Below are 25918 nucleotides of genomic sequence, written 5' to 3' on the forward strand. Positions count from 1 at the left end.
GGCATTGATTCTTTGGCGAAGTGTCTGAGACGTTTGGCCAATGTACATAGCAGACGGACACTTTTGGCACATGATAGCATAGATTATATTTCTGGAGGCGCAGGAATATGTATTCTTGATCTTATAACTCACTTGGTTAGGCCCAATAATGGTGTCAGCAGAGTGAATATGTGGATAAAGCTGGCAACGGGGTTTGTTGCAAGGGAAAGTACCAGGGTTGGTGTTAGTGTGGTATGTCCTGTGGTTGTTGGTAAGAATCATCTTGAGGTTAGGTGGTTGTCTATAGGAGACTATGGGTCTGTCTCCCAGAGATTCTTGGAGTTTAGTGTCCTGTTCCAGTATAGGCTGTAATTTATTGATAATGTGTTGGACAGGTTTAAGTTGGGAGCTGTAGGTGATGACAAGTGGTGTTCTATTTGCTTCATGTTATTGTTCTCTTCATTAACCACTTGGCAGTGACTCTTCATCACCCATTTTATAGCAGAGACATGAGAACTTTGCTGCCACCATATTTCTGATCATCAGCTTGACTTGCCCAAATCTCCTGTTAATGTATGTTTGGTATAGGCTGTACTTATAGTTATTTAAATGAGTTCCCAAATTGTGGTATGTGGCACTTACTTGTGGTCTGTGGAGAGATGGCTGGCCACATCTGTTCTCCCTGTTTCCACTCGCTAAGACAGTTAAAAATACATTAAATACTTTCCTAATATTGCTTTTCCATGCTTGGGTATCACAGGGATTAATTGCATTGGCAGTCTGTGGGGAAGAAGTTCACAAAGACACCAACAGAAGTGGAGACAGTCTATGTGATAATCTTCCTACTAAAAGGTGACCCACACAGTTAAAAGCTTAGCAAACCTTGATCAATCTACTATATTTAGACATCATGGCTACTCTTTAGTCTCATGAATATAGGCAATTTCAAAGTCCCAAATAAAGAGAACCACTTAAACTAAATAGTTAAATTAGCCAAGTGATTTATTGAGCTGTTTGGGGTTTCTGTTTAGGTACAGCTCTCTGCATACACAGTTTCAGAGTGAAATTGGCAATTTCTCCGCTGACCTCCACCCAGCTGTCACTTAATATTAGCCCTATCCACTTCTAGTCAGTGAGATTTCAGGGGCTACATCATAGAGATTCCTTCATGCATTTGAGGGGTAACAAGTAATTTTTGCCTGAGTGAAATTTGTCTTTTGGATACCATGATTTTTGTGCTACTTATTAATAAATAGATACATTTTCACTAAGCACTTAAAATCTTCAGGCTCCTTGAATACTCTTACTTGGTGAGAAACAGTAATGGCACATTGATAGAATAGAATTCCATGCACGAGGCCAGGTGGCACCAACTAAAACAAAATCGTAAAATAAACAAGCCAGATGTCCTTTTTGATCCTGACCATTTTGTTTGTTGATTGTATCACTTTTTCTCAATTCTTTATCTGTTTTGTCTTTCAGACTGTAAACACTTTGGGGGAGCGGCTGTGTCTTTCTACATAGGAATGTACAGCACCTATCCCATTTTGAGGAGTATAAATAATTATTGCAGTATACTATCTTGATAAATGTTAGCTCATTTTCAAACTATCAGGTTCTTATATTTATGACTGTACTAACCTCTAGATATTACTGACCATTGTAGGCGAGCTTCATACAGAAAAATCACTGCAACTCATTCAATAATTTATTTCTCTTTCAAGAACTACATAAATCACTACACAATAAAGGCATTACTAAGTACTTTTTAAAACCTAATACAGATTTTGTTTTATACTTCTAGGTGAAGTTTCTGTGGAAGAAAATCAAGACCCTTTCCTTGTCAGTATCCATATCATCACAGACCCTGGTGAATCCAAAGTTCTCCAGCAAGCCATTGATAAACTGTTAGCATGGATCCATCCAGACCTCCATTTGTTCCGAGTCTCAGAAAGACGGGTCTTGAGGAAACACAGGAAGTCTGATAAGGCTGCTGTTTCTCAGCCAGCCCTTGCAGTCATTCTGTTTCTGCAGGAGGAATATGGAGAAGAACCAATTTTACAACTCCACGAAACCTTTCAGCGGCCACCTTGGCATTACCACCATACAGAACGAGTGCATGGCAAGTTCCTCCCTTACATGCCATGCAGTCAGGACTTCTTCATTTTAGCCCCTGGGACACCTTTGTGGGCCATCCGACCAGTGCATTATGGAAGAGAAATCATTCGCTTTGCCATATACTGCAGAAATGAAAACTTTGTTGACATTATGAAACTGTACCAGATAATCCTGAAAAGACCGGTGTGTCAGAAAAAGGCAGACTTTTGTGTCTTTCCTGTCTATTCTAACATGGATATAGATATTCAGTTTTCTTTAAAAAGACTCCCTGAGGGCCAAATTCCAACCCCTACTGAGTCAGCGGTTCTGGAATTCCGAGTAGAAGATATTGGACAACTTGTCCCTCTCTTGCCCAACCCTTGTAGCCCAATCAGTGAAGGCAGGTGGCAAACAGAAGACCATGATGGGAATAAGATCCTTTTGCAGGTATTCACTAGCATCTCTAATTTTGTATGTGGTGAAACAGAAACATATTTATTAATTTGTGCTATGAATGTTAATTTGTCCTAGAACCACAAATTGAGTCGAGCTTTCATAACGTGTTGGTAGGCAGACCAAAGGAAATGCTGCTAAAAAGAGAGGTTATAAAGTCTTTATTCATGGAAACATTTATAAACCAGTACAGCTGTAGATGATATGATGTTCAAATACCTGTAAGCCCTATTTCAGCAGAGACAGGAGATGAGCCAAGTGTAGAAAAGGGAAACATAGTTTGGTTATCATCCAGAATGAGAAATAATAGGTCAAAGTGCACATTTTTGCAGTTTTTATAAGAAATACGAGTACTCGGACCAGACATCATTATAAAATAGCTATTAGTTACTAGATTTTATCATCATTTTATTTGAAAAGAGATTTTATTGAAAAGAGATTTTATTATCATTTTATTTGTCTGAAAAGAGAAGGTAACTAACAGCAGCTCAATAGATGGCCCAGGAAGCTCTTCTCTTATCTCTTCTAGTTCTTCTAAATAGCTATTGTCAGTCCTCGTAATACACGAGGTTCGAAGGGATGCCGGAAAGGATGAGACCACAACTGGGGGTTTCAAAAAGTACAAACTGATTTTATTTTGATGGCGCCAGACAATCATCAGAACAAAAATTAAACAGATTGCCAGACAACACAAAACAATTCCCTGAGGCTTTTCTAAATCACAATAATTCCCAATAACTGCCCAGGGGTTAGGAACAGTTGAATTAACACTGGTATTATCCATAGGGCTGACTATTTACACAACTTTATACAAGGAAACAGTAAAAAACCTAAACCACAACTATTTATAAACTAACTTAGTAACTTTTTAGCCACTGTCACTTGGTAAGCAATAAGGACAACTAAAAAATCAATTAGGATAGGGATGATGGTGGGGGGGAAGGGGTGTTATACCAGTTCTGGAGACAGCAGGAACACAAGTACCGGTCACACGCTCATAAACTGTCTCCACTCGGGTCGACCAACTCGGAGTACGCTCAGTAAGACTCAAGAGCGGGGGGTGCAAGGCGTCTGGGTGATCAGGCCAGGCGTTCACTCAATGCGAATCCCCAGTGAGAGAGGGGCTGCCTGCCTGTTTTATTGCCTGTGAACTTATCACCCCATAGGTTGGTTTTTGCTGCAGTGGGTGGAGTAGCAGGCCTGAGCACCAGTCAGCCCACTGGCTGATCTGTTACTGCAATGGGTGGAGCGAGCAGGGGAAGATTATTAATTTACATGCCCTTATATGGAAAACACTCCACCTCACAGACAGAGCCCCCTATACCAGCCTCAGAGGTATTACAGGCTATGGCTCCCTGCGACGGGCAGCCATTCCTGATGTTCTGTCTCGGACAGCTATCAGGCCCAGAAGAAAGAAGAAAGTGGAGTTTACATTACAGCCTGAATCAATGCGCTGAGATCAATCCAGTACTGGTTGATTTAGCAGGTCTAGTTATAACCTATCAAATTGACTGCAGATTGTTCTTCAGTTGACCCCTCTACTCTATCCTGGATGAGAAGAGTAAGGGAAGTCGACAGGAAAGTTCTACCATTGACACCTCCTCTCTCCCCCTCCTCCGTCTCTCCACAGCAGTGTAGAATCCACGGTACAGTCACCTAAGCCACGTTGACTCCAACTACATTATTCATGTAGCTTAGGTTGTCTTACTGCGGTAATGTAGATGTCGCCTAAGGCTGTTCCAGTTTACTTCCGTGAGTTAAATAGAATAATAATTCAAAAGCTGCATTCTTCATTAAGATACATACAAAAACTTAACCAGAGGCACGTGACTTCACAGTTACAATTAATGTACATTGTGGAGTTTTGCTTAACCATGCCTCAAAGCTGCTGCTTCACTGAAGAGGTTTCCTAGAGTTAAACCTTTTATTTGTAAATATTGGGGGATTGTATTTCTGCTCAATAAAAATAGCTTATACCCTCTATTAATTTTCTCTTTATTTTTAAAAATCAAAGGGGCAGATCATCCCCTAAATCCACATGCTTATTAATGTTAACAGAGCTAAGTATGGGACACTTCCAGCCCTCTTAATTAGCCTCATTAGTATCAGTCCTACAATTGACAGGTACTTTTTTCCCCATTATAATATTTTGGTTTCTGTTATTGTCACTCCAGCTCATCTGATGAAGTGGGTTTTATCCACAAAGGCTCATGATACTATTATGGGTGGTCAGTGAAGATACAGATTAAAGGCCACATGTACCACAGTAATCTCTTGAATAGTGGCGTTCTCGCTGATTGCCAGATTTTAATTATAAATCTTCTAACTAAAGTAATTACGAGCACAATGACACTGAGTGCTTAGGGTATTGTACAGGGGTTTAAACATTCTGTCACTATTACCCCGGTATCTATATTAATTTTCACTTCCCATCAAAATGAGAGACTAATATTTTTTCAGTTTGCAGTTTTGTGTTATTAATATTTTTGATTGCTACATACTCTGATTATCTCCACACACCAAAAGTATTGCTTATATTTATGTGAGGGCAGGGGACTGGACTTGATGATCTCTTAAGGGTCCTTCCAGTTCTAGTATTCCATGATAAATTAAATAAATCTATACTTCCCCGTAATAAAGTATGTAAGAACATAAGAACATAAGAATGGCCATACTGGGTCAGACCAAAGGTCCATCCAGCCCAGTATCCTGTCTGCCAACAGTGGCCAATGCCAGGTGCCCTAGAGGGAGTGAATTGAATAGGTAATGATCAAGCGATCTCTCTCCTGCCATCCATCTCCACCCTCTGACAAACAGAAGCTAGGGACACCATTCCTTACCCATCCTGGCTAATAGCCATTAATGGACTTAACCTTCATGAATGTATCTAGTTCTCTTTTAAACCCCGTTATAGTCCTAGCCTTCATAGCCTCCTCAGGCAAGGAGTGCCACAGATTGACTATGTGATTAGGATTTTAATATACTTCAGCAATGTGACCTGGGTGTTTTTTTGATGAAGGCTTACAGTGTTAGGACTCCTATCAACTAGTAAAATTGCCCCGCATGTAGAATAGTGATAGAAATGTAGCCGTGTTAGTCTGGGGTAGCTGAAGCAAAATGCAGGGGAATGTATACCACAGCACCCCCTTTGTCAGCTGGTTTGATTATAATGTCCAGGTTGTTTTTGAGACTCTGGATGGCATGGTGTTCGGCGCGGCTAAGATTGTGTGTCGCTTGTTGTCGTTTGCAAATAATGTCAGTCTGTGCGTTGTTGCGGAAGCTTTGTCTATAGAAATCCAGATTGTAATTCTGACCGTCAAGGGGAGTCCATATAGAATTAAAGTGCTACATTGTCCTGCATTTTGCTAAGATTCTGCAAATGCAATTATCAAGGAGCTTAGATTAAGTAAGAGCAAGAAAAAAAACCTATGAATGGATGAGTCCTTTATTTGATATCCTTTGTTTGCAAACATTACACCCTACTCAAAAATGTTTTGTTGTAGCATCTTTGCTTTGGATGCTTCCTCCAATTATCTCTTCCATCTGAAGTGAAAGGGAGATCTGTTATTGGATTTAGTATGCACAAGATTGTCTATGATCAGTATTGGTTCTGTCATTTTCATATGTTGAATTTTACAAGGTATATAGGAATTCAGTAAATAATTGTCAAGCAAAGCATGTGAATAGTAAAAGAAAAGGAAGACCAAGATGGATTTTGACTGGAAGGACAAAAAGAAAAGCCTTTACAAAAGTTTCCTTTAATTTTGCAGTGTGCTGAAAATTAAAGAAACAAGATAGGTGAGGTCATATCTTTTATTGAATTAACTTCTTCTGGTAAAAAAAGACAAAGATTTTGAGCTACTCAGAGCTCTTCTTCAGGTGTGGGAAGGGAACTAAGAGCACCACAGCTAAGTACAATGTGGAACAGGTTGTTTAACATATATAGTTAATACATATTTCAAGGAACCATTCAAGGTGTAGTGTCCTATTAACATCCTGACACTCATAAGACAAAAAAGGGGTGTTAGTGAGGTACAGATTGTTGTACTAAATCACAAATCCAGTGTGTCTTTAAACTTTTAGTATTTAGTAAAGTTATGAATTTAAGCTTCTAGCCTCATCACTTGTATAGTCTTCCATTTGAGGATGACGACTGAAAGGTCAGACATGGAGCAATCATTTTGTGAAAAGTGTTTCCCCCATAGGTGAAGTGGTATTTTTATCTTTCATCATTTTTCTGTGTGAGTTCATTCAAGAGCGTAGTGATTGGTTTCACCCCCCTAGTTTTTGTTTGGGATTTTAGTGCACTAGATGAGATACACACTATCTTGTGATCGGTATGTGTATAATATGTTTCTGAACATGGCTGTTTGTATAACAGTAGACTCAATATAGACATGTGTCTAATCTACTATATATTTGAGAATTTATTTGTCTGTGAGCGAGTGAAGCTATCTGTCCATCTGTTTGCTCAAGAACTCCTCCTAAATGGTAAGAGTTAGGATCACCAAATTTCATATGCAGCTTTCTCTGGTCATAACTTAAAACAAGGCCAGGGTTTAGATTGAGATAGCAGGGAGCAGGGCTGGAGATAAGCATCCCTCTCGCTCCCTAGCCAATGTGGCCTGCGGGACAGGGAGCTGGCCTCCCCCTGGCCAGCACTGCCCCCCATCTTGGCCAACTCCAGGGAACTGCCACTCAGGAAGCATCTCCCCCACTCATGGCCAGCCCCAGGAAGCTGATGCCGAGAAGCATGGCCCCCACCAGTTCCTATATCTCCCACACCTCCAGCGCCCTGCCCTAAGCCACTCTCATCCCCCAAACCTCACACTCCCAGCCCCATGCTTTGAGCCCCTCCTCATCTCCCAACCCTGACTCCAGCATCCCTAGGCACAAGAACTCCATGCCTTGAGCCCCTCCTCACCCCTCCCCCCAACACTGATTCCTGCACTCCCTGTACTCCCAGTCCACTGCTCTAAAGGACCTGAGCAATGCTGGGTAAAATTTCTAGTTATAGATATAAGAATCTAACTTTTGCCTCCTATTTTTAAGAATCTTGTCCTTTCACTGTTTCTCCTCCAAGATGTGCTCTGCCTTTTCTGTCTTAGATGTTTGTGGGTTCTCTAGTGTCAGTGATGGTTTTGGCAAAAATACACAATCCTAAACTGAGGTTTTAGAAGCTAAGTAAATCAGAAAGTGATCTTTCAGCCAGTCTATCCTTCACCATGAGAGACATAACTTCTTTTATATCTTTTCATATAAAAATGACCTTTACTTAGCACATCAATATACTGAACACCAGTTTAAACGGAATATACAGTGTGCCTATATGCTACCAGGTTCCTGCCGTGGTGACTGGGACAACAAATTTATTTTAATCCCGAGCTCAACTTTCACACACATTTTATAAGCTATAAAATGTCACAATAATCCATAAAAACAAATGTTGAAACGGAAAGGTACAAAAGGGAGATACACAGATTGAATTAATACAAAGAGGCCTATTCATATAACTTAAGGACTGTGTTAAGATCATGCCTGGTAAACAAGAAAAATCAATGGATCAATAATAAAATAATGAGGGACTGGGCTATTCCATCACACACACCTCTTCCTCCCTCCTCCCCCGCCCCACATGCATTTTTTTTGAGGTTTTGAAAAAGAAAAGACTTTTGGGAGATTGTAGATGGATGTGGATTCTGGCTGACTAAAAGTCCATTATGGCTGCCACCCCTGCTCTCTCCTGAAACCCCAGGATCTGCCATGACACTGTTCAGCCTTAGTTGTCCTGATCCTGAGAGATTTCCTGAACACACTGGGCCAGAGAGAGGGATCCTCATGATGTCAGCTCCTCAACAGCCTGCAGCTAAATCCAGCCACCAACTGGAATATGACACTCTCATCCCTGCCTCTCTTTTGTCCTTTTCCTTCACTTTGTTCTCTTTCATATCCCCCTCTTTCTTGTTGTCTAATAAGCATCTGCCTTTGCCCGCCAAGACGGGATATTTTGCAACCTTGTTGAAACTCTGTGACCAGAGAAGAAACTAAAAGCAAAACTCTAAGTAGCTGGTGCTGATACAAGTTCACCAGGTCCAGAGAAATTAATAAGGCTAAATGCCTGTGAAAGTCAGCCAAAGACCAGGGCAATCAACAGACTACATTGGACCCTGGACAAGATGGGGGTGGGTGCAGCTCTGGAGGTGTGGGGCCTTGGGTGGAAGGGGTGAGGCAGGGGGAAAGTCTCCTCAGCCAACCCTTCAATGCCACCTGGTCCGTGCTGCCTAAGGAACCAGCAGTGATGTATAGGGCCCAAGGCTCTGGCTGCTCTAGCAGCAGTGGTGGCTAGGAGCCCAGGGCTCTATTCAATTGCCAGGCCCCAGAGTAGCTGTCCTCTTTTCCTGCCACCCCATTGGCGGGTCTGCCCAGACACAGAAGCTACATTTTTTTTGTATTTGCTGTTCTTTTCTCTCCCCTTTGTGTGTGTGTTTTTCTCATTTTGTCTTCTAGGAAATTGGATCAGACTTCAGCAACAATCTTAACAGCGACAGTTCATCTCCGCTAGCTTCTGGGTTTTTGGTGTTTTTTAAAGGACAGTTATAACTATCTTTAATACCATCTAGGAAACTGCCAAACTCAGGGTTTTCCTTCTAAAGGCTCTCTCCAGCTAAAGGGAAAGAGAACAAGGGAGGATATCAAAATAAAAGCCTTACTTAATACTTTACATGTCAAATGATGCACTGTTCCTTATTTTCTGTATCTTTAATAAAGATTTTAATAGATTTGCAATGTGTTTGCCATGTTACTAAGCGGACTGAGAGCTCTGTATACCTTGTTTAATACTGTTTAATCTTGGATATTAACAAGGTCATTTTTAACACCTTTTGACTTTCTGGGTACATGTCTTTCATCAAAATTAATACACCAGTCCATCTAACACAGTAGGGGTATGTCTACACTACAGCACTAATTTGACCTAACTTAATTCTAATTAGTTAATTTGAACTAAGCTCATTCGAATTAGTGCATCTAGACCTAAAAACTAATTTGAATTAGCGTTTTGCTAATTCGAACTAGCATGTCCACATGGAGTGGACCCTGAACCGAAGTTAAGGCTGGCCGGAACCAGTGCCGGCAGGGCATCAGGTTAGGACTTAGCGTGTGGAGCTGCTGCCTCAGGCTAGCGGAGGGCTGTGCTTAAAGGGACCCGACCCCCACCCTGGACAGACAGTTCTCAGGGTTCCCCGCTTGCTTGTCTACCTCGATGAGGGACAGCAAAGCAGTCCTGACTTGGAGTGCCCTGAGTGCTCACACTCGGCACATCACAGCACTCGGCCATCAGCCCGGCTGCACTTGCCGCAGGCTGCCATCTGGGGGGGGGGGGATCAATCGGGGGCTGTCAGGATCCAGGAGGCCCTGCAGGAGAGCTTCCACCCTGAGGAGCCTGCAGAGCCACCTCAGTTCTCCCCATCGGGGGCGCGTGCCCCATTCCTCTCTCACCTCCTTCCAATTACCCTTTCCTAGCCCCCCTTCCTGATGTAAAAAAATAAAGGACACGTGTTCAAAAAGAGACACTCTCTTTATTTAACAAAACTGGGGGTGGGGGGGAATTACCCTTTGAGGAGACTGGGAAAAGGACGTGGGAGAGGCAAAGAGAGAGCGTAGGGGAGGAGGGAGCTGGAAGGGGGAAGCCAGGGGAAGGAGGAGGAGGGGAAGTATAAAACTATGGTACGCCATATCGTCAGTACTGTGTACAGATGTGGTCTCCTCCCCTCAAAAAAGATATTTTGGCCTTGGAAAGGGTTCAGAAAAGGGCAACTAAAATGATCAGGGGTTTGGAACAGGTCCCATATGAAGAGAGGCTAAAGAGACTGGGACTTTTCAGCTTGGAAAAGAGGAGACTGAGGGGGGATATCATAGAGGTCTATAAAATCATGAGTGGTGTGGAGAGGGTGAATAAAGAAAAGTTCTTCATTAGTTCCCATAATATAAGGACTAGCGGACACCAGATGAAATTAATGGGGGCAGCAGGTTTAAAACTAATAAGCGAAAGTTCTTCTTCACACAGCACATAGTCAACCTGTGTAACTCCTTGCCACAGGAGGCTGTGAAGGGTAGAACTATAACAGAGTTTAAAGCGAAGTTAGATAAAGTCATGGAGGTTGGGTCCATGGAGTGCTATTAGCCAGGGGGTAGGAATGGTGTCCCTGGCCTCTGTTTGTGGAAGGCTGGAGATGGATGCCACGAGACAAATGGCTTGGTCATTGTCTTCGGTCCATCCCCTCCGGGGTACCTGGTGCTGGCCACTGTCAGCAGACAGGCTACTGGGCTAGATGGACCTTTGGTTTGACCCAGTATGGCCGTTCTTATGTTCTTATGTTCTGAGCTCAGGGTCGGGGGGTCTCACTGGACTAACTTGATTTTCATGCAAACCTGCTCCTGGGTTCACATGTGGCCTTTGGTAGCCAGGCTGGCAGCTATCTTGCCCTAGATGGCCACTTTCCTGTGGATAGTGCAGAGATTGTGAACGTTGGAGGCCTCCCCCCCAAACCTTGATGAGGTCCACGATCTCCGCACTAGACCAGGCGGGTGCCCGCCTCTTACAGCCCCGGGCAGGCTCCTGGGAGCCACCAGCTTGGTCCTGGGAAGAGGCGGAGGGCTGGGTGGCAGCGGCTGGCTGGCTGATGCCGTGCCAGGTGCAGGGTCTGCTGGCTGGGTGCTGGCAGGCTTGTAACTGGCACAAGCACTGTAGCCAGACCATGCCCCTTTAAGGGTTCTGGGGCCGGGAGGGGGGGCAGAAGAGTTTCCCTGGTTTGGCCCAGAGAGGCCACCAGGGCAACCCGGGAAGGGCTAGCCTCCAACTAGTTCGAATTAAGTAGCTACACAGCCCTTAATTCGAACTACTTAATTCGAACTAGGCGTTAGTCCTCGTAGAATGAGGTTTACCTAGTTCAAATTAAGTGCTCTGCTAGTTCGATTTATATTCGAACTAGCGGTTTGTATGTGTAGCCGCTATTAAAATTAATTCAAACTAACGGCTGGTAGTTCGAATTAACTTTGTAGTGTAGACATACCCTAAGATACTAACTGGTATGAGGAATGGTGTCAAAATTTGGCCTTTAGACCTTTGTAATAGGGACTGTCTCTTACTCTGTGTTTGTGCAGGGCCCTGGTGTCAGCTGAGGCTTCTAAGAATACTGAAATACAACTAAGAGAAATTTTTAAAGATGGAAATTTCCTTTCTTTAGTCAACACACAAAACATTAACCAGCTCTCCTGGATTATTCTTATCGGACGTAGGCACTACCAGTATAGTCTCTATAGCTCTCTCTTTCACCAAAAGTTGTTTCCTTCATTTCTGAATGTTTGACTGGATTGCCTCCAAAAATTCTGTTGTGATGTGGAGAGACTGTAATTTACCATCGACTTCATAAAGATTGGTGAAGATTACAGGGTAGCAGATAAAGTATTAGTTTGAAAATATGTTTTATTATATAACTAATCCGTTCAATCAACAGCTATTTTCTTATAGGTATTCGTGCAAATGGTTAGATGGCGTGGACAGATATATTGTCCTTTCTATTTGGAATTTCAATCAAAATCAACCATTTTGGTGTTCTAGAGGCTGTGCAAGTGCCGTGTCAGTTTGTACACAGAGTTTTTGTTCTGCCAGATCCTTTTTCAGTGTAGCTGGAGCTTTTGTTTCTAACACAAGCAGCACAGATACACCAGCCAATGCTTTGTCAATCTGCAGTGACGTAATGGACATTGCAAAAAGCAAACTGAAAGGAGGCTAAAGGAAAAAAATTATAGTTGATGAGATTTTGCTTTTGAAATCAGAAAAAAAGATATGCCCAAGATGGGAGATAAAAAAGCATTATGCGAAAAAGAACCTTTGAGAAGTCCATGTAATTTACTTTAGCAGATAAAAGCAAGTATTTTTTCTATTTTCAGCTCTCCAAGGTCAGAGTAGCAAAGGAAGATCTGTCTCTCTTGCTCATGTTTCAGTTTTCATTATGCCCATCACATTTGGAAAATGTGTTTCAATTCCTTTTATTTTTTTAAATTATATTTAAATGTACTTGGTAAAAGCAAAGAGGAACAGAAAACTGCCTATCTCTCTATATTCAGTAGTAAGCTAGTCAGTAAAGGCAAGTCTAGTCGCCTCACCAACGGAAGTGGGAGCCAACTTCCCCAGAGTTTCATTCCAGACTAAAATATGGTTTCCTTCTGTAATCGCCAGCAAATGAGAGAATTTAGAGATAGAAAAATCCTATTTATTATCTAATCTCACACTCTCTACCAATAGATGATTATCTGCTAATCTACATTTGCTAGTGTTTTCTCTGGTCTGGTTTAAAATGTGTCAAGAGATGGAATTTCCACTACTTCACTTTGGAGAGTTATATAAAATTACAAATAAGCAAAGTTATACATCTCACTGTTAGGATGGTTTTTCCTTATGTGAGATAAAGGGCTTCCAAAAGTGTTCCAGCAAATCTTGCACTTGCCCATATAATTTCAGATAGTATTTGAAATGTGACCCATAAAGTATAGCTCAGCTCATTACAAATATTAAAATAAATATATTGCTTTCCAGTCACAGTCCCACGGATTTTGATTACAGTGCCAGCCTGAGCTGCCCCTGTGTTCTCACTACCTCTCTCATGAGCAGCTTTTCCAAGTGCACTTCTCTCAGGGTATGTCTACACTACAGTGTTATTTCAAAATAGCTTATTTCAAAATAGTTATTTCGAAATCGCTTCTTTTGAAATAATGTGTCTACAAACAAAATGCTTTTCAAAATAGCATTTTGCTATTTCGAAATAGCATGTCCACACTGAGTGGACTCTGAATCACATTTAAGGCTTGCCAGAACCAGTTCCAGCAGGGCATCAGGTCAGGACTTACTGTGTGGGGCTGCTGGCTGAGGCTATCTGAGGTCTGTGCTTAAAGGGAACCCCCCCCCCCCCCCCCCCGGAGGGCCAGTTCTCAGGTTTCCCTGCTTGCTTGTCTACCTCAATGAGGGACAGCAAAGCATTTTGTCTCTGCATGCTCCGGTTGCCCTCACTCAGGACACCACAGCACTCGGCAACATGGAGCCAGAGCTGCCCCTGGACACTCTGGTGCTTCTCTTGGACGCATTGCTGTGAGCCTGGCTGCACTTTCTGCAGGCTGCCATCCGGGAGATCCATTGGGGAGCTGTCAGTATCCAGGAGGCCCTGTGGGAGAGCTTTCACCGTGAGGAGCACTAACAGCCTCCCTGGTCTGCCCCACTGGGGGTTTGTGCCTCATTCCTTCCTCACGTCCTTCCACTTACCCCTCCCTAACCCCCCTTCCTGATGTCAAATAAAATACACGTATTTTCATGAACACAAACTCTCTTTATGTAACAAAACGGGGGGGGGAGGGAATGAAACTCTGGTGAGACTGGGGAAAAGAGGCGGGAGAGGGGAGGGGAAAACCTGGGAGGAGGGAGCTGGAATGGGGAAGCAAGGGGAGGAAGGGGGAGGGGAAGCTCAGGGCTCAGTGTCTCGCCGGACCAACTTGATTGTCATGCAGGCCTGCTCCTGGGTTCACATGTGGCCTTTGGTGGCCAGGCTGGCAGCTATCCTGCCATAGCTGGCCACATTCCTCCATCTAGTGCGGAGATCATGGACGTTGGGTGCATCCCCCCCCAAACCTGAATAAGGTCCATGATCTCCATCTTGGGCCTGGAAGACGCCTGCCTTCTCCGGGCCCTGGCAGGTTCCTGGGAGCTGGCAGACTGCTCCTGGGGAGCGGTGGAGGGCTGGCTGCCAGTGGCTTGCTGGTTCATGTTTTGGGGCCACTGGGTCTGGGGCAGTAACTGCTGGCTCTGGGCTGGCAGGCTTGGAACTGACACAGGCACTGTGGCCAGAGTCTTACATCCTTAAGGGCTCCGGGGAGAGCGGGGGCGGGGAGAGAAGTGTTCTTGGTTAAGGCTGGAGTGGCCACCAGGGCACCCTGGGAAGGCTGGAGACCCCTTATTTCAAAATTAGTGTCTACACAGCACTTATTTTGAAATAGCAATTTTGAATTTGGTGTTATTCCTCATAGAATGGGGTTTACCAAATTCAAAATAAGTGCTCTGCTATTTCAAATTTATTTCAAAATAGTGATTTGGCTGTGTAGACGCTAGGAAAATTATTTCTAAATAAGGGCTGTTATTTCTAAATAACTCTGCTGTGTAGACATACCCTCACATTGGATCCCTGTCATTCACCCAGCTTTTAGTACCCCAATTACCTCCAGCAGGTCCAACTGTGTTTGACCCCTGCTATGGAATCCTCTCTGGGAGTTGTAGCTCAGTGGTAAAAACAGTGACAGTAAAAAACTGCTTCAAAACAAAGTGTGATTCAGCTATAGGACCATGCCAAGCAACTTCAGGGGGTAGCTGAGTTAGTCTGTGCAGGATAAACTTAAAAAACAACAAATGGTCTGGTAGCACTTTATAGACTAACAAAACATGTAGATTGTATCATGAGCTTTCGTGGGCATAGCCCACTTCTTCAGATGACCGGGGTTTGGAGTTTAGAATATGCAGACCCAAAATAAATAGGGGAGTAGGGAGAGAGGGGAAGGAAAAAAAAGGAAGGGGGCAGTCTGAGAAAAGGGTTAAAATAACAAAAACATTGCCAATGGAATGCTTTCATTATCTACTACAATGACTTTAGAGGTAATAAGGTACTTTCATATCTGCAAAAAATTGTTTGCTTATTTGTAACTGTCCATGCCAAGGGTGTCTTATGGGACATAAGCCCTGTTGAGTTCACATATGTATTGTGTATGAATACACTAAGCCGTGAAAGCTATGGTAATTCATAATCCATCTTTTCATAATATAATAAGCTATTCTTCTTTATGCCAGAAGTGACTGAATCTTTGAATAAAATTAACTACAGTACCAGATTTGCTAACAGATAAGGGATCAAGGTTTCAGAAGCATCAAACGAAATGGATCTAATGGAATGGAAGTCAATGAAGTTTTATTAGAGACGAATGTGGATCTATGTTCCAAGCTATCTGATTTTTCCTAATGCAGAAGACAAGATAATTATTTTTAAAATTATGCACAGGCTTTTAATAGGCATGTGAGGATGAAAAAGCATCCATTTTTATTTGAAGCCATTTCTGGATAGCCTACATAATGCAGCATTTCATTTTAAAACACACACACACACACACACACACATTTATCCTACTCACTTCATGGGTTTGTGCAGGAAATTATTCTGTTATATCATTGCCCAGTATATAAAAACAGTTTACACTCATTAATGTTTCTGATTTTCTCTGCAGAATTGTTCTGCTCTGAGATAAACTGCATGACAAACAGATGGATTAAGTAATTAAACAGCTGATAAATATTTCGACAAAACATGCACCCGTAGACATTGAAGCTAGACTCAGTGGGACTCCTTGCAGCTGTTAAGTGTCCTTATTTGTGCATTCCTTGACTGAGGCCTTTAAAACATTAGGTCACAAACACAGTTATCAAGTCAAATGACTTGCGCTAGAAAATCTTTTAAAAAAAAACCACACACGTTGTGGAACAGATCTAGCATTGGCAAAGAGAATTCCAATTATCTTAAAAGTCTTAACAATGAACTTGTAAAATCATTTAAAATATAAATAATGAAGCCATTTGCTGACTAAGCAAGGTGTCAAGTAATGGATGCAGAAGCTTGAGAGGTGAGATAGTGTATCAGAGCTGAGAGAATATCTGTGCGATACAGTATTTGAACAATGTTGCGTTAAGTCACGAGGTGGAGAACAATAAATAAGGTATTGGCTTATTTGGGCCTACTTCTAAGAGGCCCCTGTTGTAGTCTGTGGGTACTGCATATGACTATATCTTGGAACAAAATTTGGCATTTTGCATCATGTGTGGAATTCCAGTGAAGCTTTAAAAAGAAGTGATTTACAGGTTGGACCTCCTTCGTCTGGCACTGCAGGGACCTGACCAGCCCTGAATGAGAGAATTTTACAGGACTGGAGAGGTCTCCTGCCACTGGCTCCCAAGGCTGCCCCAGCAGGCACCCTGCCTCGCCTGCCCCCCCACTCAACCTGACTGGGCTGCTTGCCCAGCTGCTGCCAGCTCCCCAGGCAACAGAGGCTCAGACTCCTGCTGCAGACCTCCAGCCCCGTGCATCCGGGGCCAGCTGCAGGACTTCAGCCTTGGCCCCGTGCTCCAAGAAGCTACTGGAGAACTCTGGTCCCGCACTGCCACAGGGCTCCAACCTCAGTCCTGAGCTCCCGGGGGTTGCCACAGGGCTCCAGGACTGCCGCAGAGCACCAACCCAGCGTGAACTGTGCTGCCAGGGGCTCTGTCCCGGCCTCATGCTGCTGCAGGATGCTAGAGGCAGCTGCGGGGCACAGTCTCTCACTGCCCCCAGCTGTGCTGCCAATCCTGTTGCCCTGGCCTTTTCTCCCAGCTGGCCCTCCTGCCCTTAGGCTCCTGGGCTCTCTGATCCAGGATGACGGATGTTGCTGGACCAGTCCAGAGAGTACCAGTTTTTGGAGGTACAACCTGTAAATATAAACTACTGAAGCCATATTGAAATAACTAATATGAAAAGGAGAATCCAGAAAGTCATTAACTATTGAAAAAAGGTTTTCTAGGAGTAGGGAGGTTGGGGGAGGGAGGAGAAGGGCCCCTGCTCAGAAAATAGATCATGGAGCTAGGTCAATGTGAAAAGAGAATAAGGATAACTTGAGTATTTTTTAAAGAGTGGGAGATTCTGGTTTTGACTGACACAAAGGGTGTGTCCAGACTATATCCCTCTTTCGACAAAGGGATGTATGTTAGACACTTTGAAAATGCAAATGAAGCCGGGATTTGAATTTCCGTGGTTTACAGGATCTTTTGAAAAAGGCCTCTATTTTTTAGAGAACCGCGTCTAGCCTGCGGTTTCACTTTCAAAAGAGCACTTTTTCTAAAGAGTGCCATGACACAATTATGCAAATGAAGCATGGGAAATTCAAATCCTGTCTTCATTTGCAATTTTGAAGTGTCTAATTTACATCCCTCTGTCGAAAGAGGGATGTAGTCTAGACACACCCTAAGAATAGAAGTATTGGAGGGTAATGAGGTAAAGGAAAAGCTATAGGTGACATTGGTGCCCTTCTATCATTAGAATTGAGGCTGGAAGGCTGAGGAGAAAGGGCTGATGATGGCCATGCAGTTCTCCTTCAAGTGATGGTCCATATTGTATTCCACCGAGGAGATTGAAAATATGTGCTTCCCTACCCTCGCTTATTTTCTCTTTGTGACAAGTATTGCTCCGGGGAGTCCTGCATCACGTACAGGTACAGCATCTTCCTCTCCTTTCCTGTCCATACGTGGGAAAGCTGAGGTCTTCAATCACTTCATGGAAGCCACAATGGCACTGAAATCACATCCTGGCCAGGGAATTGCCCCTACACATCAGCCTGAGCAACCTAAGAGCACTGCTCCTAGCATGGAACCTCTAGCTGGATCCACCAGAATCAGTGGTACAGACCCAATGCAGGGATCTAGCCATGGGTCATGCAAGCATGCTGATAAGCATGAACATAAGTCTTCCTCCAAGTCCAAGAGGGATGTTGCACTGTCAGTGAGTTCCAGGCATGGAGGAATGCGTTGTTCCAAAGCTCAAAAGGATGACAAAAGGGAGGAAGGAACACAGATTTTGAATCCCCCCTCCCCCCCATGGAATGTAAATAGGGATCATGCATCTCAAAGAGCTTCCAGTTGTGGCCATTTCATTCCTAGAAAAGATAAGGAAAGGGATGAGATGGATGGAGGAAGAAATAGAAGGGGGTAGTGAGTTTCAACGAGAAAGCAGGAGGATGAGATTTCTGAGTTAAGGCAGCAGTCAAAATCACAAGGAAGCACACAGCAAACTTCTCACTACCCTTAGCAAAGAAAAGAATGAAAAAAGAACAGTAACAATGGTTCACACTTACATAAAGCTATTTAACTTCCTTTACTAAAGGAAGAAACGCTGGAAGTAGAATATGAATGAAGTCCTATAGTAATCTATCGTAGCTAAAAAGCCCATTCTAGTTTAACTTGTAGAATACCAATAAATACAATTTCTCTTCAATTTATTTAACCTTTTAAGTAAAACCTAATCAAAACATTAAATTTCAGAACTACAAAAACTGGGATTTTGAGAAAAAAAGGAAAACCTGGTGAGCTGGAGGAATTCGAGCTCTTCTCACCCTTCTAGTTTTTGCCTGAGCTTTGACACACAAGATTCAGAGGGGTTTTTGGGAGGAGGGGTGTCAATTTCCTCTAGTTTTATTTTTTCACATACTATGTAAGTGGGTAATCAGTCAGTTCAGGCTTTTACTGTATGTCAGATGAGACATAAAAACAAGTACAGAACTAGGTTGTTTTAAGCTGGAATGAAATTAAATGTCCTTCATAAGGGTCTTTCGGAGCTCAGCATTTTGAAACCTCATAAAGAACACTACAGTTCTTTAAAATACTACATAGCAAATTCTCAGAGCACATCTGAAAAATTTGCTACAGACCTAACGTCTTAAAATTTCACCGTCTTCCAAGAGATGAGTGTCTTTCTCAGGTTCTCACTCTTGATTGATGGAATTCACCCTGTGAGGCAAAGCAGGACAGTTTTAAAGCTCCAGGCCTATTCACTTTTGTTTTCCTCCAAGGACCCTTATGCAAATATTTGGATTTTGGCACAATGCTTTCTCTTTATTATTACAGTGAAATACTTAACTGTGAGTGTACTGAGTGACATTCTGCTTTACAGTTACATGCAGTTAAGTCCCACAATGGAGACTTACCATTGTAAAATTGCCAAGTCTGTGTTAATGTGGTCTTTCCCTTTTCTTTTCTCTCCTGCAGCAGGCACGTATTTGGTATAGGAAGTCTGCTAAGCAGAACAAGCTTCATTTCCCATCTTCAAGGGATTCCCATTTCACTCCTTCACCAAGCTACATTCCTCATAGTCACAGATGTGCCCCTGATCAAACCAGTGAGCATCTGAAGTCAGCTGGTCAAATCAAGCTCCGTCGGGCAAATGGCCTTGGTCAGTTCCTTGGCATCTCCCAGCAGGACTTAAGAAATGGTGACCGAGGAGACCTCACCCGGCGATCCAGTAGTGTTTCCAGCATTTCATGGTCTTTTCAGCGAAGCAAGTCTCTGTTCTGCTTGCCCACAATGAGTTCCTCTCCAGCCTCTGACTCCTTTCACTTTAGTGAACCATTCCAGTTTTTCAATACTGGGTCACCTGTGAACAGGTTAAAAACATGGAAATGCAGCCCCAAACTTAATATTGAGGAGTTGGAGGGTTCACAAGAGACTGATGTCGACACGGGAATGAAGCTATCCTCAGATCTGTCCGTGGTCTCAGCCTACTCTACCTTTAATGGATTTTGTAGTGATTTGGAAGCGTCTCTTCCCTCACAAAGGCAAAGTGTCAGTAGATCTAAACAGGCTGTCTCCAGAGGAAGGCCGTTGTCAGCCATGTGCAGTACCCTCGAACTTCCTGGTGGTTCACTTCCATCTCTCTGCAAATGGTCTCCCAGCTTTTTCTTATCATCTTCAGCATCCCCCTTAGCATCTCATTGCCAACTCCAACAGTCACCAAGAGCAACCCCTTGTTTTTTGAACGATAGGAAACCCCCTGGCAGCATTCAGCCAGGCTCCCCAACTGACGAAGAGGAATTCTACATCTGAGCTTTCTCCATGCTGCACCTTTTAATGTAAAGTTGTGCATATGTGAATTACAGCAGTGCATTGCCACCATCTGAGCCATCTGGGCTGGCAAGTTCCTTGCTCCTTCCTGAGGACAAGGTATTACACCATTGTGTGCTAAATGTTGTAAAAGGCTTCCACACACCACCATAACGGATGCCTCAATTGTGTATCATAATACAAGGTGAGATTGTGTCCACTGGATTCATGTGGTGGGGATTCTCAACGTGTAGATCTGTCCATAGCTGTGCAGGTAAGGCATTTATGCTCAGAGGCCTTCAGCTCTTGTGAAGGGGGTTTGGGAAACTGACCCATAGCATGTAAAACAGGAAGTGCCCAGGGATGTGCATGGTAACCCAGTTCACTCTGACAAGCAGCTGTAAAGGTGCTGAAAATACAACCTCACGCTGCATTAAGTTATCCGAAAAATTCTCTCCATGCTGGCAAACCCTTCCCCGCCTCCTTCATGAGGTTGTAAAGGAAGCTGTGTAAAGGGGCGGCCCCCAGCAGCATGGCTTCAGTGGAGCCAGACAACGAGGCTGAGGACCCCAGAACCAGTGTTGATGCATAGGCCTCCAGCTGATCTTTGAGAATCAGCAGATTTGAGAAGACAACGTCTTGTTTGCTCCATGGGGAAGAAGGAACATTACCACATCCCCAATCTGATGGGCTGCTTTTGGGAAAATGCCATGAGAGAAACCGTGAGGAGCTTTTCTCCCCACCCTCTTCCCAAAATCAAACATATTTTTTCATTGTGTGGGAAGGGAGCAGTGTGACCGACAGAACTGCACTGCAGTTCCCTATTTTTACAGGTTTATTAGTTTAGTCGTAAAAAATTCACCTCATACATAAACTTGGTATTGGAGGTCCCAGCCCCATTTCTGTGTAAAATAAATCTCTAGCCAAACCTGTCTGAATTTTTAATTTATCCGAAGGAAAAAAAAAAAAACATGTAGAATTGTACTGGCCTTTTTATTAGGTTACATTTTTGGCAAGATGTCACAGTATAATATGGCAAGCAGTTACAGTGTAATTACTTTGCTATTTTGGAAAAAAGTTTAAATGGAGAAGCCATTAGTCTGAGAAATGGTGAGTACGTTTATAAGGGTTCCTACCATCGATTCTGACGACATATCTCTGTGTTAATCAGTAATGACACTGAGTGCTGTTCTGGGCTAGACAAGAACACTACCTGGGTTAAAGTAGTGTATACAAATCTGTATCTAATCATAGACAAGTACAGCTGCAGAGGATCCACACTGATCAGTCAGTAAATAAGCCTATGGAGAAAAAAACCCCAATCTTGTGTGTATTACTCAGCAGCCTTACTCAGAACAATACTATTCATTTTAAAATAGCCTAAATAAATAATTACATAAGAGAATGGAACAGCTCCAAAACCTCCACTCTAACCCCCAAGTAAGTATACAGTTTATACCTTACCACAAATCATCCTTTAAAAATGCAGTCTAGAAGAATTAAGTATAAAATTATTCTGTTTAAGCACCACTAAAGTTGTAACCCAAATCTACAAAGGCAGGAAACTGACGGCCATGCTTGAAGGAATTGGCAGCTAATTCACTGACCCTCCTTTATGCTGTTAAGCATTTTTGCCCCCCACTCCCACCCCGGCAGTGCTAGAGAATGGTGCATCTGCTTCATCTGAGTTTCCTGCCTGTTGTCAGATACAAGACATCCTGAACTATGTGGAAACTTTGTCTTTTGCATTAACTATACAAATGGATTTTATTCCAGTTCTGGATACCCAGCTGAATATTATCATTTTCCCCACCACTACCACCCAGAACATTTGGGTTCACTCCAACTCTTGATAAACGACCCTACTCAGAGATTCTTGGAAACAGAAACAGCAGAAGTGAGGGATTCAACTTGGTGTTTAATGTGGACATTCAGACTCCAGCTGCCACTGAGGTTCTGAGACCTTTCTCCTTTGCAGGGTCTCATTACTGTTAGAGCACAATAGGCCTGGTTCTCCACTGTCATGGGCTACATGTAATTATTTACAGCCCTGCAAAGTATGGCATAAAACTCTCCACCATGGGCACCTCCAGGCAATTAGCTCTTTAGTGCTGGAGCACCTCCTTCTGGCTGGTGTCATTCCTGCTGATACCTATTCTGCTCCACCTCTGTGTTTAAATCCATGTCCCTCACAGCATGTAGCATCCTTCCTCTGGATACTGCCCTGCCACAGTGCCCCCAAACTCTAAGGTCCTCCTCCTCTGGGAATCCCCAACCTCCTATGCCCTCCTTGCCTCAGTGACCCACGGCCACTCTTCATCTAGCCCCTTATCTCAGGGGCAAACTGCAGTCTGAAATGGCCACTCACCATTGGCAAGGGAGTGTGGACATGCTGCCTTTGCCTACCCTGGCTGCCTCTCCGCAGCCCTTGTACCTTCGGACCTTGCTTCAGGCCCTACAGCCTGGGAGTTTGCCTGGCCAGAGCTTCCCCAGGTCCCCTCGAAGTCAGGAAGCTTCCCTGACAACCAGGTCCCTCCTGCTCCATTAGCCACTTTCAGATATGACAATAAACAGGAAAGATTTGGCTCAACCTAATCAAAAGAGTGTCATTTGTTATTTGGGAAAAAGCAAATAAAAATATTGTTAATACTTATACAAAATTGATCAGAGCATGGAATTAAAAGATCTTCAGAGAACTGACTTCAGCTGACATGACTATTAGTTCCTGGAACAATATCAGTATTCACACTCCTGACAGAAGCTGGCTTGTTCTGCTAATCAAAGAAAAGACTTGAAAATATCTGTCAGTCTACAGTGTGCCTTACGATTGGAGTTCAGCATATCTGAATGCAATAGCCTGACTTAATCGGAAGTATTGATGATGTTGAATGGCTGCATATTAGCACAGGATAGCAAATTACCAAGTAGCAACTAATACGGTGTTAACATATGGGAAAGGGAACATCTAAACTCCAGATTCTTATCTCACAAACCAAAATAGGAAGGAAGCTGAATTAATGTTAATAGACTCAGAAGAGATAATATATATTGTCTCAGATGGTTCTGTTTCTCCAACTACTTTGACACTGTTTACTGCTATTTAACTAGAAATTAATGTTTGAATTTTTTAAGTTCTAGATGAATAATTCATGGGGTGTGTAACAACATTTTGGAATCACAGAATCCTCCATTCAGAGGAATAATAGTATTGTGATGAGACCTTTTATGTTACAACAATAAAAGTCAGCTTTTGAAGTGTTTTTCGGTGAAGAGAAGTTTTATTAGTTCCCTTTTATATCATTTAAAAGGGAGTTGAACTTATCTAGATAACTGGAGATGCACAAGGCTTGTTCTAAGGCATTTTGCTTATGTATTATATCACTGTTGATATTTTATGATCAGAATCAATAGAAAATTGCAGATTTCCCCTTAACTTCCTGTCTTCTCCCATGCCAGCATGTGTTTCTTTTATCTAATAAAATAGAGACAGAAAGTTAATTGTATTTAAACTGCTGTGTGTTCATTTATTAAAGACAGTGGACTCATATTGGTCACTTTGGCTAGGCCTTCCTCACATTCCAAAATACCACTGTATCAGACATAAACACATTACTTCTGGGGAATGTTGATCAATAAAGCAAATATAAAATAAATATAGCCCTAAATACAAACAAAGGTTGTTACTTACTTTTGACTCACATTTCCATTTCCAAACACGTCTTATTTCTCTTTTCTTCTTGTAAATTGATTAGCCCTGTAAAGCTAAATGACTAACAGAGCTTATGAAAAAATTTACATACGTGACTCCCACTTCACTTTGTCTCCTGTATTAGAATAATAGAAATGTAAGGCTGTAGGGTTGAGAGGTCGTCTAGTGTAACACCTAGTACACCTAGGCCATTTCTGAAAGGTGTTTGTCTAGGCTGTTCTGAAAAACCTCTAATGATGGAGATTCCACAAACACCCTTGAAAGCCTAAGTCCAGTGCTTACTTATCCTTTACAAAGCCACAAATTTTAATCTCTACTCCATTGTCTAGGTTATTCATGTAAATATTGAAATTTGGACCGGTGGGTGGGAGAAGCAATAAACCAGACACATCTTGACAGGGTTAGCTCCAGGCAGGTTGCTGGTGCTTCATTTACCTGCACCTCTGCAGATATAGTCACTTGAAGCTCCCATTGGCCGCAGATCGCTGTTTCTGGCCAATGGGAACTGTGGAAGGTAGTGTTCGGGCCCATATCGTTTCCCAGAGCTCCCAGTCTTTCCACTAATTTTGCACCTTCTAGTAATGTCATTTAGTCTTCTTTTTTAAAGCCCATTGTCTTTACAGGGAGTCCTCTGACTTATGACATCCAACTTACGCTGGACTCTACTTATGACATTTTTCAGCTGACTGCCTGTTTTTCCTCTACAACTCTTGTTTTGCCCTTAGGGTGAAAGCCAGCAGGGAGAAGAGCAGACATCAGCTGAGCCTTAGCCAATCACTGATTTCACTGTTCAAGTTTTCTGCTTGATTGAGTTTGGGGCCAGGAACCAATCAAGAACAGGTGGCAAGGCTACCCTGACTGTGGAGCCAATCAGACAAGTGACTGCAAGAGACCCCTTCCAGCTCTGTTCTGGACAGTCAAAGCATACGTGATTTTATGTGTTTATTTGAATGTGGTTTACCGAATCAATACATTGATGTTACTACATTAGCCAGCTATAATTCATTTAGTACAAAAATCTAGGTTATTGTGGTGAAAATAGTGTATCAAGCCTTGGTTTGGGAACCAATTCCCATTGATTCCTATGGGAACAGCAATTTCAACTGACAACGTTCCAACTTACAATGAAGTTCTGATGAGTCTGTATTCTGCTGCTCTCATTCCTTCTTTTCCTTAGAATCATGAAATCTATCATTCCATGATCACTTTCACCTAATTGACTTCAACCTTCGGATTCACAACTACTTCCTCCCTGTTGGAAAAATAGCACTTCTATTTTTTATTGCCTTTGTTTTTTGTCCCATGGTGACACTATGACAGTCTCTTTCTAGCTGGCAATGGTCATTCATCATCATGGAATATGAGTGCATCCCAGAATTGCACAGTGTACACAAAGATAGAGAGGGAGTCACCAGGTTATAGTGACTAAGGGCTTGCTACATTTCCATTGTAACCAGTGGGAGTTTTGCCATTGACCTTAATGGGAGCAGGATCATACACTGCAGAAGTATGTTTTGCATGCCACACTGAACGTGTTGAGATTCGTGGTCATACTGATCTCTTGGGAGTGATTTTCAGATCCCACGTCCTGCTTTCTTGTACCTGACGGTGGTCCAGCAGAATGTAGCTTATGAGGTCATAGAATCATAGCACTGGAAGAGACCTCAAAAGAGCATGTAGTCCAGTCCCCTACACACATGGTTTGGAATAGTTTAGTGGGGCATAATTAGTGGCTGCTGCTAAGGTGGAGGAAACAAGGCAATTGCAGAGTCCTGCACTTAGGGTGGAAGAAAACAATGCACAGCTACAGGTTGTGGACTGCCTGCCTACTGGGCAGTTCTGCAGAAAAGGACCTGAGGATTACAGCAGACAAGAAGCTGGATATAAGTCAAGAGTGTGCCATTCTTGTGAAGAAGGCTAATGGAATATTGGGCTGTACTAGTAGGAGCATTGCCAGCAGATCTAGGGAAGTG

General features: G+C 42.9%; 1 protein-coding gene across 2 annotated transcripts in view; it reads left to right on the forward strand.

Annotated features, from left to right (window-relative positions):
- The window catches only part of FAM124A (family with sequence similarity 124 member A), a 63549-nt gene extending 43155 nt beyond the window's left edge, over window positions 1–20394 (forward strand). For both annotated transcript variants that reach the window (XM_075919087.1, XM_075919088.1), the window contains exons 3-4: window positions 1784–2523; window positions 19406–20394. In XM_075919087.1, the coding sequence (XP_075775202.1) occupies window positions 1784–2523; window positions 19406–20239 (1574 nt within the window). In that variant the 3' untranslated portion in view covers window positions 20240–20394. The remainder of the gene's footprint in view (window positions 1–1783; window positions 2524–19405) is intronic.
- The last annotated feature ends 5524 nt before the right edge of the window (window positions 20395–25918 follow it).

The sequence above is a fragment of the Pelodiscus sinensis genome, chromosome 1 (assembly GCF_049634645.1).
Source record: "Pelodiscus sinensis isolate JC-2024 chromosome 1, ASM4963464v1, whole genome shotgun sequence".
Taxonomy (NCBI): domain Eukaryota; kingdom Metazoa; phylum Chordata; order Testudines; family Trionychidae; genus Pelodiscus; species Pelodiscus sinensis.